General features: G+C 45.9%; 1 protein-coding gene across 1 annotated transcript; it reads left to right on the top strand.

The window, feature by feature from the left end:
• Positions 1 to 4,224: 4,224 nt before the first annotated feature.
• On the top strand, positions 4,225 to 10,712 carry LOC113021839 (deoxynucleotidyltransferase terminal-interacting protein 1). The gene is made up of 13 exons (XM_026166616.1): positions 4,225 to 4,539; positions 4,965 to 5,035; positions 6,196 to 6,292; positions 6,378 to 6,476; positions 6,595 to 6,654; positions 6,722 to 6,778; positions 6,853 to 6,908; positions 6,988 to 7,030; positions 7,231 to 7,289; positions 7,425 to 7,485; positions 7,628 to 7,699; positions 8,273 to 8,328; positions 10,461 to 10,712. The coding sequence occupies exons 1-13, from the start codon at positions 4,456 to 4,458 to the stop codon at positions 10,567 to 10,569; spliced, it is 924 nt and encodes a 307-aa protein (XP_026022401.1). The 5' UTR covers positions 4,225 to 4,455; the 3' UTR covers positions 10,570 to 10,712.
• The last annotated feature ends 1,851 nt before the right edge of the window (positions 10,713 to 12,563 follow it).

Here is a 12,563-nt window from a genome sequence, read left to right on the forward strand (position 1 = left end):
TAAGATTCAATTCACCCCATTTATCCAGATTTGTTTTTATCTTTAGGAGGAGAGGTTCCACATTTGAAAGCATAATATCCTCCAAGTCGGGTTTTAATAATATTCCTAAATACTTCATACCTGAAGGTGAGTACTTAAAATTGAATGGAGTAACGCATCCAGAATGACATGATGCTGACAATGGCATGCCCTCTGACTTGTCCTAGTTTATCTTATAACCTGACAACCCTGAAAATGACTCAACACACGTGAGTAGCGCTGGTAGAGACTGCATGGGATCCGTCAATACTGCTAAGATGTCATCAGCATATAGAAACAACTTGTGTTCCATACCCCCTGCATGAACACCTCTGACACCCCTGTTTGCTCGAATAGCCAAGGCCAGCGGTTCCAGAAATATTGTAAAAAGCAACGGGGACAAAGGGCACCCCTGTCGGGTCCCGCGAGTAAGATGAAAAAACCCTGACACCAATCCATTTGTCAAAACCGCTGCCCTTGGACTTGCATATACAGTTTTGACCCAATTACAAAACCCAGGCCCAAACCCGAACCTTGCGAGGGTCGTCATAAGGAAGCCCCATTCCACCCGATCAAAGGCCTTCTCAGCATCTAGCGAGAAGGCCGCAACCGGGGTTAGGTTAGATTCGCTTCTGTGCATGAGATGAAGAAGTCTTCTAATGTTATCACCTGAGGACCTATTTTTAATAAAGCCAACCTGGTCACCATTAATGATATCTGGTAATATTTGATCCACGCGGGAGGCCAAAACCTTTGTCAAAATTTTGCAATTAACGCCCAAAAGGCTTACAGGCTGGTAATTTGCTGGGTCCGACAGATCCCTATCCTTTTTAGGAATAAGGGAGATCAGTGCTTCATTAAACGTACTCGGCAAGGAACCTATCTCCAATGCCTCAAGGTAAACTTTATGCAGGACTGGGGCTAAAATATCGATATATTTCTTATAATACTCAATCGGGAAGCCATCCAAGCCTGGCGATTTCCCATTCTTCATTAATAAGATCGCAGCCCTGACCTCTTCTTCCGTTATAGGCTCATCCAGTCTCGTTTTCTGTTCCCCAGAGAGAGTAGGTAATTGTAGACCTGAAAAAAATGTCTCCCCCTCCTCTTCATCAAGCGCACCAGCAGACGTATACAAATCTTGATAAAATGATTGGAAAACTGAGTTTATTTCCTTCGATGAGGTTATCACTTGGCCGTCCTTCTTAATCATAGATATATTATTCAAATTATCTTGCTGCTTCAGTTGTCTTGCCAATAGTCTTCCACTCTTTTCGCCACCTTCATAAAATTTTGTTTTGAGCCTAAATAAGGCATATTCCGCCTTTTTGTTATAAATGTCATTCAACTGGTATTTTAATTTACATATAGTCTGATATTTATAATTTGAATATTGACTCGCTAAGTCCTTCTCCAACTCCCGTATTTCTTTATCCAAGGTTTCTACCCGTTCTAGATCACTTTTCTTAACTTTTGATGCGTATGCAATCAGCTTTCCTCTTACATATGCTTTAGATGCTTCCCAAACTGTAGCTACTTTGTCTGTGGAACCCATATTGATTTCGAAAAATTTTTTGAGATCCTTTGTTAACTCCTCACTAAAACTCTTGTTCTGCAACAACATCGTGTTAAGCCTCCAGCGGCCCCTCTTCGTTCTATCCGTGTTCAAGTCAATTTGCAACTCTACTGTGGCATGATCACTAATAGCAATGGCACCAATCTCACAGTCTACGACTGACTCGACCAGAGACTTTGATATTAAGGCGAAATCTATCCTCGAATATGTTTTATGACAGTTGGAGTAAAACGTGTATTCCCTTGAACTGGGATTAACTAACCTCCAAATGTCCGTTAAGCAAAGATCCTCTGTCAGTAAATGAACAGCCTCTCTGTCCCTGGGTGTAGACGTACCCCTGGGATTACTCTTATCAATTATCCCATCCATCACCTGGTTGAAATCCCCAGCCAATATCACCTGCCCCACATGATCCCCTATTATCTTATTAATTTTGTGAAAAAAAACTGGCTCTTCCTTATTAGGTGCATAAAAATTGCACAAAACTGTTCGAACCCCATTAATTAAGGCCTCCAAGCATATAATGCGTCCTTCGTCATCATTATACTTCTTCAGCAACACGAAGCTTAATTTCTTATTAACAAGGATCAATACACCATTTCGTTTACTCGAATATGAACTATGAAAAACGGAGCCCACCCAGTCTCGTTTAAATTTTTTCGCCTCTTCTTCCCCCGCAATGTGGGATTCCTGAATAAACGCTATATCTGCATTTTTAGATTTTAAGTATGTTAGAACCTTCCTCCTCTTGATTGGGTCCCCACATCCGTTTATGTTCCACGATATTATTTTAGTATACCTGTTCATCGCTTTCTAACAGAAATGGGGTAAGGCACACCTTGTGCGCTTTACAACACAACACAAATACATGCATAGGCACTCAATATTACAAAACCCATCTGGTCTTATCAAACTAGCCGTCATTAAAAAACTAACAAAAAAACAAACAAACCTGAACAAAACCAACACCCTTCTTTGCATAGCAACTCTGAACAACGTTGCTAAGCGCCCCCTCCCTCCCCTCCTACCCAAGCCTAACTAACTTTAGCTTGAGACCCCAAACTGCTCGTGGTCCGTGAGACACGCTAATCATCCGACAGCAGCACCACCGCCGCAGCCCCATTGTGCCCATTGTTTGTTTGTTACCTTATTTTAAAATCCACATACACTACTCCGATCTGTTACATCATGTCCCGCATTCCTCTAAGTCGACTCCTGCAGAAATTTCTCGGCCTCTTTTCCGTCTTTGAATGCTTTCTTTTGTCCGTTCCACGTGAAAACGAGCGTTGCAGGATACATCAGCCTATGCTTCACTTGTAGCTCCCGAAGACGCCTCTTCACCGGATTGAATGCCTTCCTCTTCTCCGCCAGCTCCTTTGTAACATCTTCAAAAAAGGAAAGCTTGGAGCCTTGCCAATCGACTCCACGCCTCTCTCTGGCCACCCGAAGCACTTTCTCCCTAGCAGATGAACGTAGAAAGCGGACATGTATCACCCTGGGAGGCTCGTTAGGTTCCGGCATTGGTACCGGGGAACGGTGGGCACGTTCAATTTCAAATTCACTTCCAGAAAGCTCAAATGCTTTGGCCAGTATTTCCATCACATATTTGTCCACGTTCCCGGGTGTCTCCACACCTTCTTTGAGTCCAATGATCCGTACATTATTCCTCCTGCTACGGTTTTCAGAATCAGAATCAGAATCAGAATACTTTATTGATCCCTGGGGGAAATTATTTATCCCTGGGGGAAATTATTTATTTCAAGGTCCTCCACTCGCGACCACAACGCGTCCATCCTCTTCTGGAATTTGTCCACTTTTGCCTCGGTAAGCACGCTGGCATCTTCCATGTCTGATATACGTTGTTCCGCCTCCCCTAACCTCACTTTTATATCTTCCACCGAATCTTTCAATTCTTTAGTGGCCTCTTTAATAGTGGTGACATCTTTTGCTACGACCTGAAGAGTAGCGTTCATCTTCTTAATTTCTTCAAAAATGTCTTTTTTGCTCTCGCTCCCTATACCGTCCTCAACTACTGGACAGGCGGCCTCAGATGCAGATGCACTTTCGGGTGGTTCCGGAGCGAGGCTAATGCTAGCTTGCTTCTTCCTCGTGGTAGCTCCCTTAAAAAAGTTTGCTTTGTTGTTACCTGCCATTTTCCAAAGACGGTAATCCTTGAAAAGCTTCAAAGTCCACAAAGGGCGTCCAATTTACGACTACAGCTGGAGTGTATGTTTCCAGATTCAGAACATTAATCAACAGGCTTTAGGAGCGCCTCTAGTGTGCGGCCATCTTCTTTGGCGGTCCCACGTGACTCCCAAATACAAATAACCTTAAAAATATTCTGCCATAGATCAAAAACTGAAGAAAACCATGAATCAACATGTGAACATTACCTGATGCTGCTGAAGGGAAGCAGAGCACACTGAGAGACAGAGCTGTGCAGGAAGTTTGATTTTGTCTTGGAGGAAAGTCAGAGAAAACGTGTGACGATGTTTATCCGATATGACATTAGTCAAACTCAAATCGATTTGAATGGGGAAATCGATTTTTTAAACCCACCTCTACACCTGTCTGCACAGGTGACCTCCTTACGATCACAAATCCTCCGGAAGTCAGTGCTTTTATTGTGAAGCGGTGACAGGAAGTGCGGTTGTATTCGGTTTTGCCGGAAGTGGAAGAAGCAGCAGCGAAGTTTCCGCGAAACAGACAATAAACAGGCAAAGTGGTAGCCACGTATCGATTATTGTTTGCTGAGTATCAGTTGATCGTCGGTCAGCTCGGGGCAGTAACCGTAAACACCTTTACGGCCGCTGATTGCCGTTAGCGCGGTCTTTGGCCCGGTTGGACCCGGATCGGAACAGATGGGGGCGCACCGCAGTGACGGAGGCCGGGACTGGCTGCAGCAGGACGGGCCGGAGCAGCCGGACCACCCGGAGCAGAGCCCGGTGAGGCCGCGAGCCACCGCACAAACATCTGTTACACGACACCGTGAATATTTTTTTCATGAAAGCTGGTGACGTCACAGTCACGGAATAAACCTAAACACGGTGGTCCGGGTAACTCCAGGAAATAGACGGAGCCCCGGTCCCCGCTTTTTGGTGTGTTTTTGTCAGAGTTGGCTCTCAGGTGGTTTGAGTCACGTGTCTGTTGTCAGGATAAGCCAAACACCTGCTCAGTTGAAAGTAATCCATTACTCTATAGGCAGCAATCTTTTACTATGTGTTAATGTTTGTCGGGAAACACAGGTGCGCTTCACCTGAACACCTGTACACTCTGTTTTCTAAATAACGTTGGGTTGAAAATGTCCTGGTGTGCTCTTACCTGTTCACACGTCATACAGTTACACTCATCTGTGTGTGTGTGTGTGTAGAAGCCGTGGAACTTGATGATCAAACACAGACAGATCCAAAGACGAGGACGGCGCTCTCACATGATGGTCAGGTAAGTGGACCGTTGGATCTGATTGGCTCGTACTTTCTGTGATGGTTGTGGCTCTGTACTATGACGAGAGTGCAGCATCCAGGATATGTTTCTGTTGGCTGGATCCACGTACCCTGAGTTTGGCGATCAGGATTGGAGGTCACACGAAGCTGGTTATCACCGCCCTAAGTTCACAGAGGGTTTCTCCTGCACGTTCACATGAAAGAGGCGGGTTTTTTGTGATTGTGACCAATCGCAAACTGGCATTTCATGTCTCACATCACTGTTCCTCCACAGAAAACGATCCCCATGAGCGCCATATCAGTAAAATGCAAATGAGACAGTTGTTCAGTCTTTTGTCGCACACAGTAAAAATCTTGCTTCTAGTTAATAGTTTTGTCACTGAGCGCGCTCACACTGCTGTCTGTTTGTAAGGTGGCGGCTGCACATTAAAGCTTCCTGTCCCACAGCCCGATGGAGGAAACAATGCAACGCAGGGTTTGTGCTTCATTCGGTTGGTTTATTAAAGTACGGCCTCTCGTGAATAACAGAACGAGTGGAAACGTCCCGCGCTCCTGACAGCGGTAGTTTTTGCTGCTGTGTATGGCGTAATACAAATCTGACCTGGGGTCAGCTGGTGCAGTACAGGTGTGCTGTTTCAGGATCACATATTAATGCTCGAAGACCAAAACTGTTAACTGCCAACAGAAAACAATCAAGAACTGAAGCTGAGGTGATTTATTATTGGTTACTGATGGTCGTCAGGGAAACACAAAGACATTGTTGTTAAAATCCTTAGACCCCTCCCACTGTCACCGCAGCCGTCCGAGGCATCTTCCAAAGGATGCTGACACTATTTTCTGGAGCGCTCGTTGATCAGTAGGAAGTGATGTCGTACTTGTTGATCTCTGATCCGGATCTTAACCTGCTCTGGAGCAGGTGAGGTTCACAGTGTTAGTTACCATGGTGATGAAAACCAGGGGTAACCACCTGGATAAGCCAGGCTTCGTAGCGCAGACCTCTGAGCTCACAGGACGGGAAACGTAAACGCGGCCATTCAGTTTGTTTTTAAAAAACTTTATCAACAACACTCAGACGACAGGAGTCCAGGTGTGTCAGGGTTTCACCTTGAGCAGGACGTAGAGACAGACCTGCTCATCTGTCCTCACCTGTCTGTGCAGCTACACGGACCCTCAGGTGTCCATGGACCTGCTGCGTGCCGTGCTCCAGCCCAGCTTCAACCAAGACATCATGGCCGTGTTCAGTAAATATCAGAAGGTTAGCAGTCGCACTAAAAGGGGAGGGGGTGGAGTTATTTGGTTTGACCTGTGCAGGGGTTCGAGCAAGTGTGTTTGTGTTGCAGTTCTTCGAGAAGGCAGCAGAGAATGTGAAGGAGAACGTTGGAGACGACATTCAGACCGATCACCTGATCAAGGAGGCGTGCAGGAACGTCCTCGAACACGTGAGGCATTCTGATGCTCATGAGACCACCTGAACTCACCTGACAGGTGTACCTGTGAAGCCGGATTAGCTGTGTTGAGTGTAAAGCCTGATCTGTTTCCCTATGATTTCATCTCCAGGCCAAGCAGCTGTTTCCGGAGGCTGAGGTGAAGAGGGCGGTACCAGAGGCAATGATGAAGGTAGGTGTAGGAGCAGGCAGCTTACCTGGGAAGGTAGTCCCGTGCCTCACCTGTTTGTTTCCCGCAGAGGCAACGAGTTGCTGATGACGACTGCAGCCAGAGAGGAAGCCCGCTGCACAAGAAGGTAACCACCCCCCCCAACACACACACACTCACACACGAGTGCGATCACTGACTCTGATCACTTCCTGTCCTTAGAGAAAGATGCGTCCAGGTCCCGTGGCCTCATCTGATCGACCTCTGACCTTCTCTGTGTGAGTATCTAATAGGTGACATCATCGTCAGTGCACAGGTAGATGAACACACCTGACCGATGTCCATCTGTGTCCTCAGGGTGAAGCCCAAGTCTGAGCCCATCAAGAAGGAGGGGCCCAAGGTGAGTGGTTACTTGAACTGACAGGTGAACTCAACTGAAATAAATGTCTTCATCATCATCATCATCATCAGACCCAATAACACGGTGGCAGTGACCCAGTGTGACCCGATGGGGGCGCTGTGCTCTACAGCGTTGCCTTCATGTCGGGGGTGTAAAGTCGCCGCTGTGATGATGTCACAGTGACGCTGTCTGTGTTTCAGTGGGATCCGTCCAGACTCAGCGAGAGCAGCACGTTCGTGCTCGGGTCAAGAGCCAACAAGTGAGTCCGCAGCAGCAACGCCAACAGGAAACGGCGTTCACACAACACTTAAACGTTTAAATCACACGTAAACCTCCACATAACAGCGATACGACGTTAAAATAACAAACATCTTATGTTGTGATGTCACTGCAGGGCGCTCGGAATGGGTGGGACCAGAGGACGAATCTACATCAAACACGCCGACCTGTTCAAGGTAAAATGCTGCATGACGTAACAGGAATCTGACATCTGCATCCATCTTTGGTATACAGTCTGTGGTCTGAAGGCCATGCTGAGTCTGCCTCACCTGTGTGTGTGTGTGTGTGTGTGTGTGTGTGTGTGTGTGTGTGTGTCAGTACGCAGCTGATGCCAAGGATAAACAGTGGCTGGCAGAGAGACACCACATGAGGGCGACAGGAGGAAAGATGGTGAGAAACTATGAAACGCGTCGACTGTGGGTCGCAAATCTCTAAAGTTAGAAATATCCTGTCTCAGAGTGACGCTGAAAAACTAGTTCATGCATTTATTACTTCCAGGCTGGACGACTGTAATTCATTATTATCAGGAAGTCCTAAAAACTCCCTGAAAAGCCTTCAGTTAATCCAAAATGCTGCAGCAAGAGTCCTGACAGGGACTAGAAAGAGAGCAGATTTCTCCTGTTTTGGCTTCCTGTTAAATCCAGAATTCAAAATCCTGCTCCTCACATACAAGGTCTTAAATAATCAGGCCCATCTTATCTTAATGACCTTGTAGTACCATATCACCCTATTAGAGCACTTCGCTCTCGCTCTGCAGGCCTACTTGTTGTTCCTAGAGTATTTAAAAGTAGAATGGGAGGCAGAGCCTTCAGTTTTCAGGCCCCTCTTCTGTGGAACCAGCTTCCAGTTTGGATTCAGGAGACAGACACTATCTCTACTTTCAAGATTAGGCTTCAAACTTTCCTTTTTGCTAAAGCATATAGTTAGGGTTATATGCTAACCCACTTCCTGTGTCTTGCTCAGGCCTACCTGCTGATAGAGGAGGACATCCAGGATCTGTCCCGCAGCGATGAGTACCGGTAAGTGCGTCGCCTCCTGCTCTCAAGAACTTTGCTCAATGGTGAAGTAAAGATGTGAAGGAGACCTGATGACGACTTTCAGCCCTTTCCGGCTTGTTCTGTCACGGCCCCGTTTTGGGGTTTTCTATTAGGTGGTAGTAGTTGGTACCAGGGGCTTTTTTTTTTCTTATTTTAAGTACGTGTGATGAGAAAATGTGACATCAACAGACTGCATGTCACTGATTGGCTAGTTGGTGCCATCACTTGAAGAGTCAGGGGGGCATGTCCTTCACACAAATCAAAAACACCGTATTTAAAACCCGGCAACGAGGGAAACGTTGCACAAACCAACACGAGACTCCTGATTTCTGCAGGTCAGGGACAGGTGTGTCAGGGTCTGGTTGCCTTGGTAAGTCTTTAATTGGTAGATGCTTTAGTTGCTCACTTGAAAGTTCAGTTAGGGCTGGATCAGGTGACCCTGAATCCTCCCTTAGTTATGCTGCGATAGTGTTTCTTCTTCACTCACTATGTGTTAACAGACCTCTCTGCACTGAATCATACTTGTTATTAATCTTCCACATAGCGCAGGGCGATATGGCCAAAAATATTTATCACGATATACGTTTGAAAATTTGCGATAACGATATAACTGACGATATAACTGACGCGAGACAAAATACTTTACAACTCCTCAACTTTATTAGTGCAAAACAACATCAATGTATTTCCACTTCAACAAGCAGCTGTTTTTTATCTGCATTAAAGTTATATAAACATTTAACAGTGCAAATGCAAATTCCTCGCTGACAGTTTAACCAAAAGGCATTTCAGTGGAAACTGGCCGACACATGGCCTGTAAATGGTAAATGGCCTGTATTTATATAGCGCTTTACACATCCACACATCCACCCATCGGTGATGGCAGCTACATTGTAGCCACAGCCGCCCTGGGGCGCACTGACAGAGGCGAGGCTGCCGGACACTGGCGCCACCGGGCCCTCTGACCACCACCAGTAGGCAACGGGTGAAGTGTCAGACTGTCAGAGCCGGGGCTCGAACCGGCAACCTTCCGATTACAAGGCGAACTCCCAACTCTTGAGCCACGATCGCCCATCGCACATCCTCAGCATAACCATGTATAACATCCACAACACTTTAAAAGAGGTTAAACACACACAGTACGGTAACATTATGCTGAAGCACAGCACGTATCACTCCGCGAGGCTCCGCCTACGATAGCCGTAACGCTCCGACAATCCATCAAGCGGTGCGGCTTCGTAGCTCAGCAAAGTCGTACTGAAACATCTGACAGATTTTCGAGCGCCGTGCACATAAAATCGTCTCGAGGTCAGTAAACACAACCAGAGTTCATACATAAGGCACACGGGATTATAAGGGGCTCTGTCGACTTTCAGAAAAATCAAAGGATTGATTTTAAGTGCGCCGTATTTTCCAAACAATACGGTAATAACGACGGCCCGCTAGCATGCGCTACCAAAAATAGTGCTTTGTTGTGTATCTGACGGACGAAAGCTAAACCAGTTCCACACCAGTGAAGCTGCAGCATTTTTACAAACCAGTCCAGGTTCATTGTTTCATTCAATGATCCACTTTCGCCCTTCTTATTCTCCGTCGCCGCCATGATTTTTTCCACCATGTGCGTATGAAAACAAAGGCACTGCGCATGCGCGTTTTACCCATATTCTATCGCCATGTTTCATTTTCTTATCGTTGCCCAACATTACACTGTGAACGGTATGATATGGCCCCGCCCTACTGCCACAGCGTGTCTTTATCCTGTCTTCCTTCTCTCACCCCAACCAATCACAGCAGATGGCCCCGCCCCTCCCTTAGCCTGGTTCTGCCGGAGGTTTCTTCCTGTTAAAAGGGAGTTTTTCCTTCCCTCTGTCACCAAAACACTCGCTCATTGGGGGGTCAACTGATTATTGGGGCTATCTCTGTGTTATTGTAGGGTCTACCTTATGATATAAAACAGCTTAATGGCGACTGTTGTTGTTATTTGGCACTCACACCACTCTGACTGATATCAGCTGATACATATTGATCAGAGGCGCCACGCTGATTTCAAACAGACACGATCATTCAGTAACAAATCTGACCTGTGTGTGTGTGTGTCTGCGTGGTGCATTCAGGGACTGTCCGGACGTCAGGATGGACGAGCTGAAGCCGTTCTCGGTTCCTCAGTGGATGGTGGAGAAGATGCAGAGAGCCATGGAAGCTCAGAGAGATGCTGACCCCTGACCCTCATGCCCCTGGCACCCCCGTACATCTGTAGTAACCACAGATTAAATAAGAGATGGCCGTATCAGAGTGCAGGACGGCGATCATGTGACCAGTTGTTTTTATTTGTACTGTTTTTAAAAATTAAAAAATGTTTGTGAGTCTTTGAGGTGATCCGTCTGTTTAAGCGGTTTAAAAACAGTTTCAAGTAACAGGAAGTTCATCAGGTCTGAGCTCAGCCTGTGTGGCCTCATGCTGTACGGCATTCACACGACACACAGAAACATTTTCACCTTCTACAACAGGAATTTCACAGGTTCAGTCAAGAAAAAAAGCTGGACAGTCAACGAGCTCCTTGCAGTTTAAAGAGTCGTGCTGACAGATGTTTCTCTGTCACAGCAGCTTTTCTTCATCACGTAGAATAACAGTTAAATATTTGGCAGTTTCACTGGTTAAGATCAAATGGTATGAAGATATGAAAGAGTTGCTTTCCATATATTAATAATAATATAATAGTAATGATAAATTACCCCAGGACGCTTTATAGAGTCAGAAAGAACAACAACAGGAAAAAGGTGCAGGTTGAAGAGGTAGTTTTGAAGGACTCCAGTGATGGGCGGTGTGATGCTCGTATGGGAAAGACTTCCAGAGGGTGGGGTTCTGTCCTCAGAGGTGTAGCGGCTGGTGTGAGGGACAGAACGCACACCTGGCTGAGGCCGCAACATCTGAGACAGGTCCTGAGGGCGGGGCACTGAAAGAAGGGAGGCGTGACTTAACCAGGACCCAACGGAGATTTGTGAGGGTGGGGGTGATGTTTTTTTTCTAGGAACAAGTCCAGAAACTTGTGGCAGAGGTCAGGGGCAGGTAAAGTGAGAGAGGTGATGTTTAGGAGAGGTGAGAAGTAACTAAGTACAAATACTTTGTTACTGTTCCCGCCACCTGGATTACTGCAGTGAGTCCTGTTTGGGATTTACACCGAAGCCCTGGAGAGGCTCCAGTACGTCCAGAACTGCAACATGCACAAAGTACAAATACTTTGTTACTGCAGAGAAAAGACAAAGAGCTACGTTCACTCAGACATGGAGGAAGATAAGAAAGAAGGACAGGAGAGGAAGAAGAGAGCTTAGATTTAAAAGTAGGATGCTCATTTAAAGCTCACATGGAAGTCATGTAAATGGAGAGTCCTCTTCACACACTGAGGTTAATTATGGAGTTCCACAGGGTTCAGTGCTAGGACCAATTCTGTTTACATTATACATGCTTCCCTTAGGCAGCATCATTAGAAGACATAGCATACATTTACACTGCTATGCAGATGACACCCAGCTCTATCTGTCCATGAAGCCAGATAACACACACCAATGAGTTAAACTGCAGGAATGTCTTAAAGACATAAAGACCTGGATGGCCGCTAACTTTCTGCTTCTTCATTCAGATAAAACTGAGGTTATTGTACTTGGCCCTGAAAAGCTTAGAAATATGGTATCTAACCAGATTCTTACTCTGGATGGCATTACCTTGGCCTCCAGTAACGCTGTGAGGAACCTTGGAGTCATTTTGACCAGGACATGTCCTTCAACGCACATATTAAACAAATATGTAAGACTGCTTTCTTCCATTTGTGCAACATCTCTAAAATTAGAAATATCCTGTCTCAGAGTGACGCTGAAAAACTAGTTCATGCATTTATTACTTCCAGGCTGGACGAGAAAGAGAGAGCAGATTTCTCCTGTTTTGGCTTCCTGTTAAATCCAGAATTCAAAATCCTGCTCCTCACATACAAGGTCTTAAATAATCATGCCCCATCTTATCTCAATGACCTTGTAGTACCATATCACCCTATTAGAGCACTTCGCTCTCGCTCTGCAGGCCTACTTGTTGTTCCTAGAGTATTTAAAAGTAGAATGGGAGGCAGAGCCTTCAGTTTTCAGGCCCCTCTTCTGTGGAACCAGCTTCCAGTTTGGATTCAGGAGACAGACACTATCTCTAATTTCAAGATTAGGCTTCAAACTTTC

This window comes from Astatotilapia calliptera, chromosome 5 (assembly GCF_900246225.1).
Source record: "Astatotilapia calliptera chromosome 5, fAstCal1.2, whole genome shotgun sequence".
Taxonomy (NCBI): domain Eukaryota; kingdom Metazoa; phylum Chordata; class Actinopteri; order Cichliformes; family Cichlidae; genus Astatotilapia; species Astatotilapia calliptera.

Excerpts from the sequence above, each read along its gene's own strand:
- LOC113021839 (XM_026166616.1), top strand. The coding sequence starts at position 4,456 with ATGGGGGCGCACCGCAGTGACGGAGGCCGGGACTGGCTGCAGCAGGAC. Across the intron at positions 5,036-6,195 it reads CGCTCTCACATGATGGTCAG|CTACACGGACCCTCAGGTGT; the intron begins GTAAGTGGACCG and ends CTGTCTGTGCAG. Across the intron at positions 7,290-7,424 it reads CTCGGGTCAAGAGCCAACAA|GGCGCTCGGAATGGGTGGGA; the intron begins GTGAGTCCGCAG and ends ATGTCACTGCAG.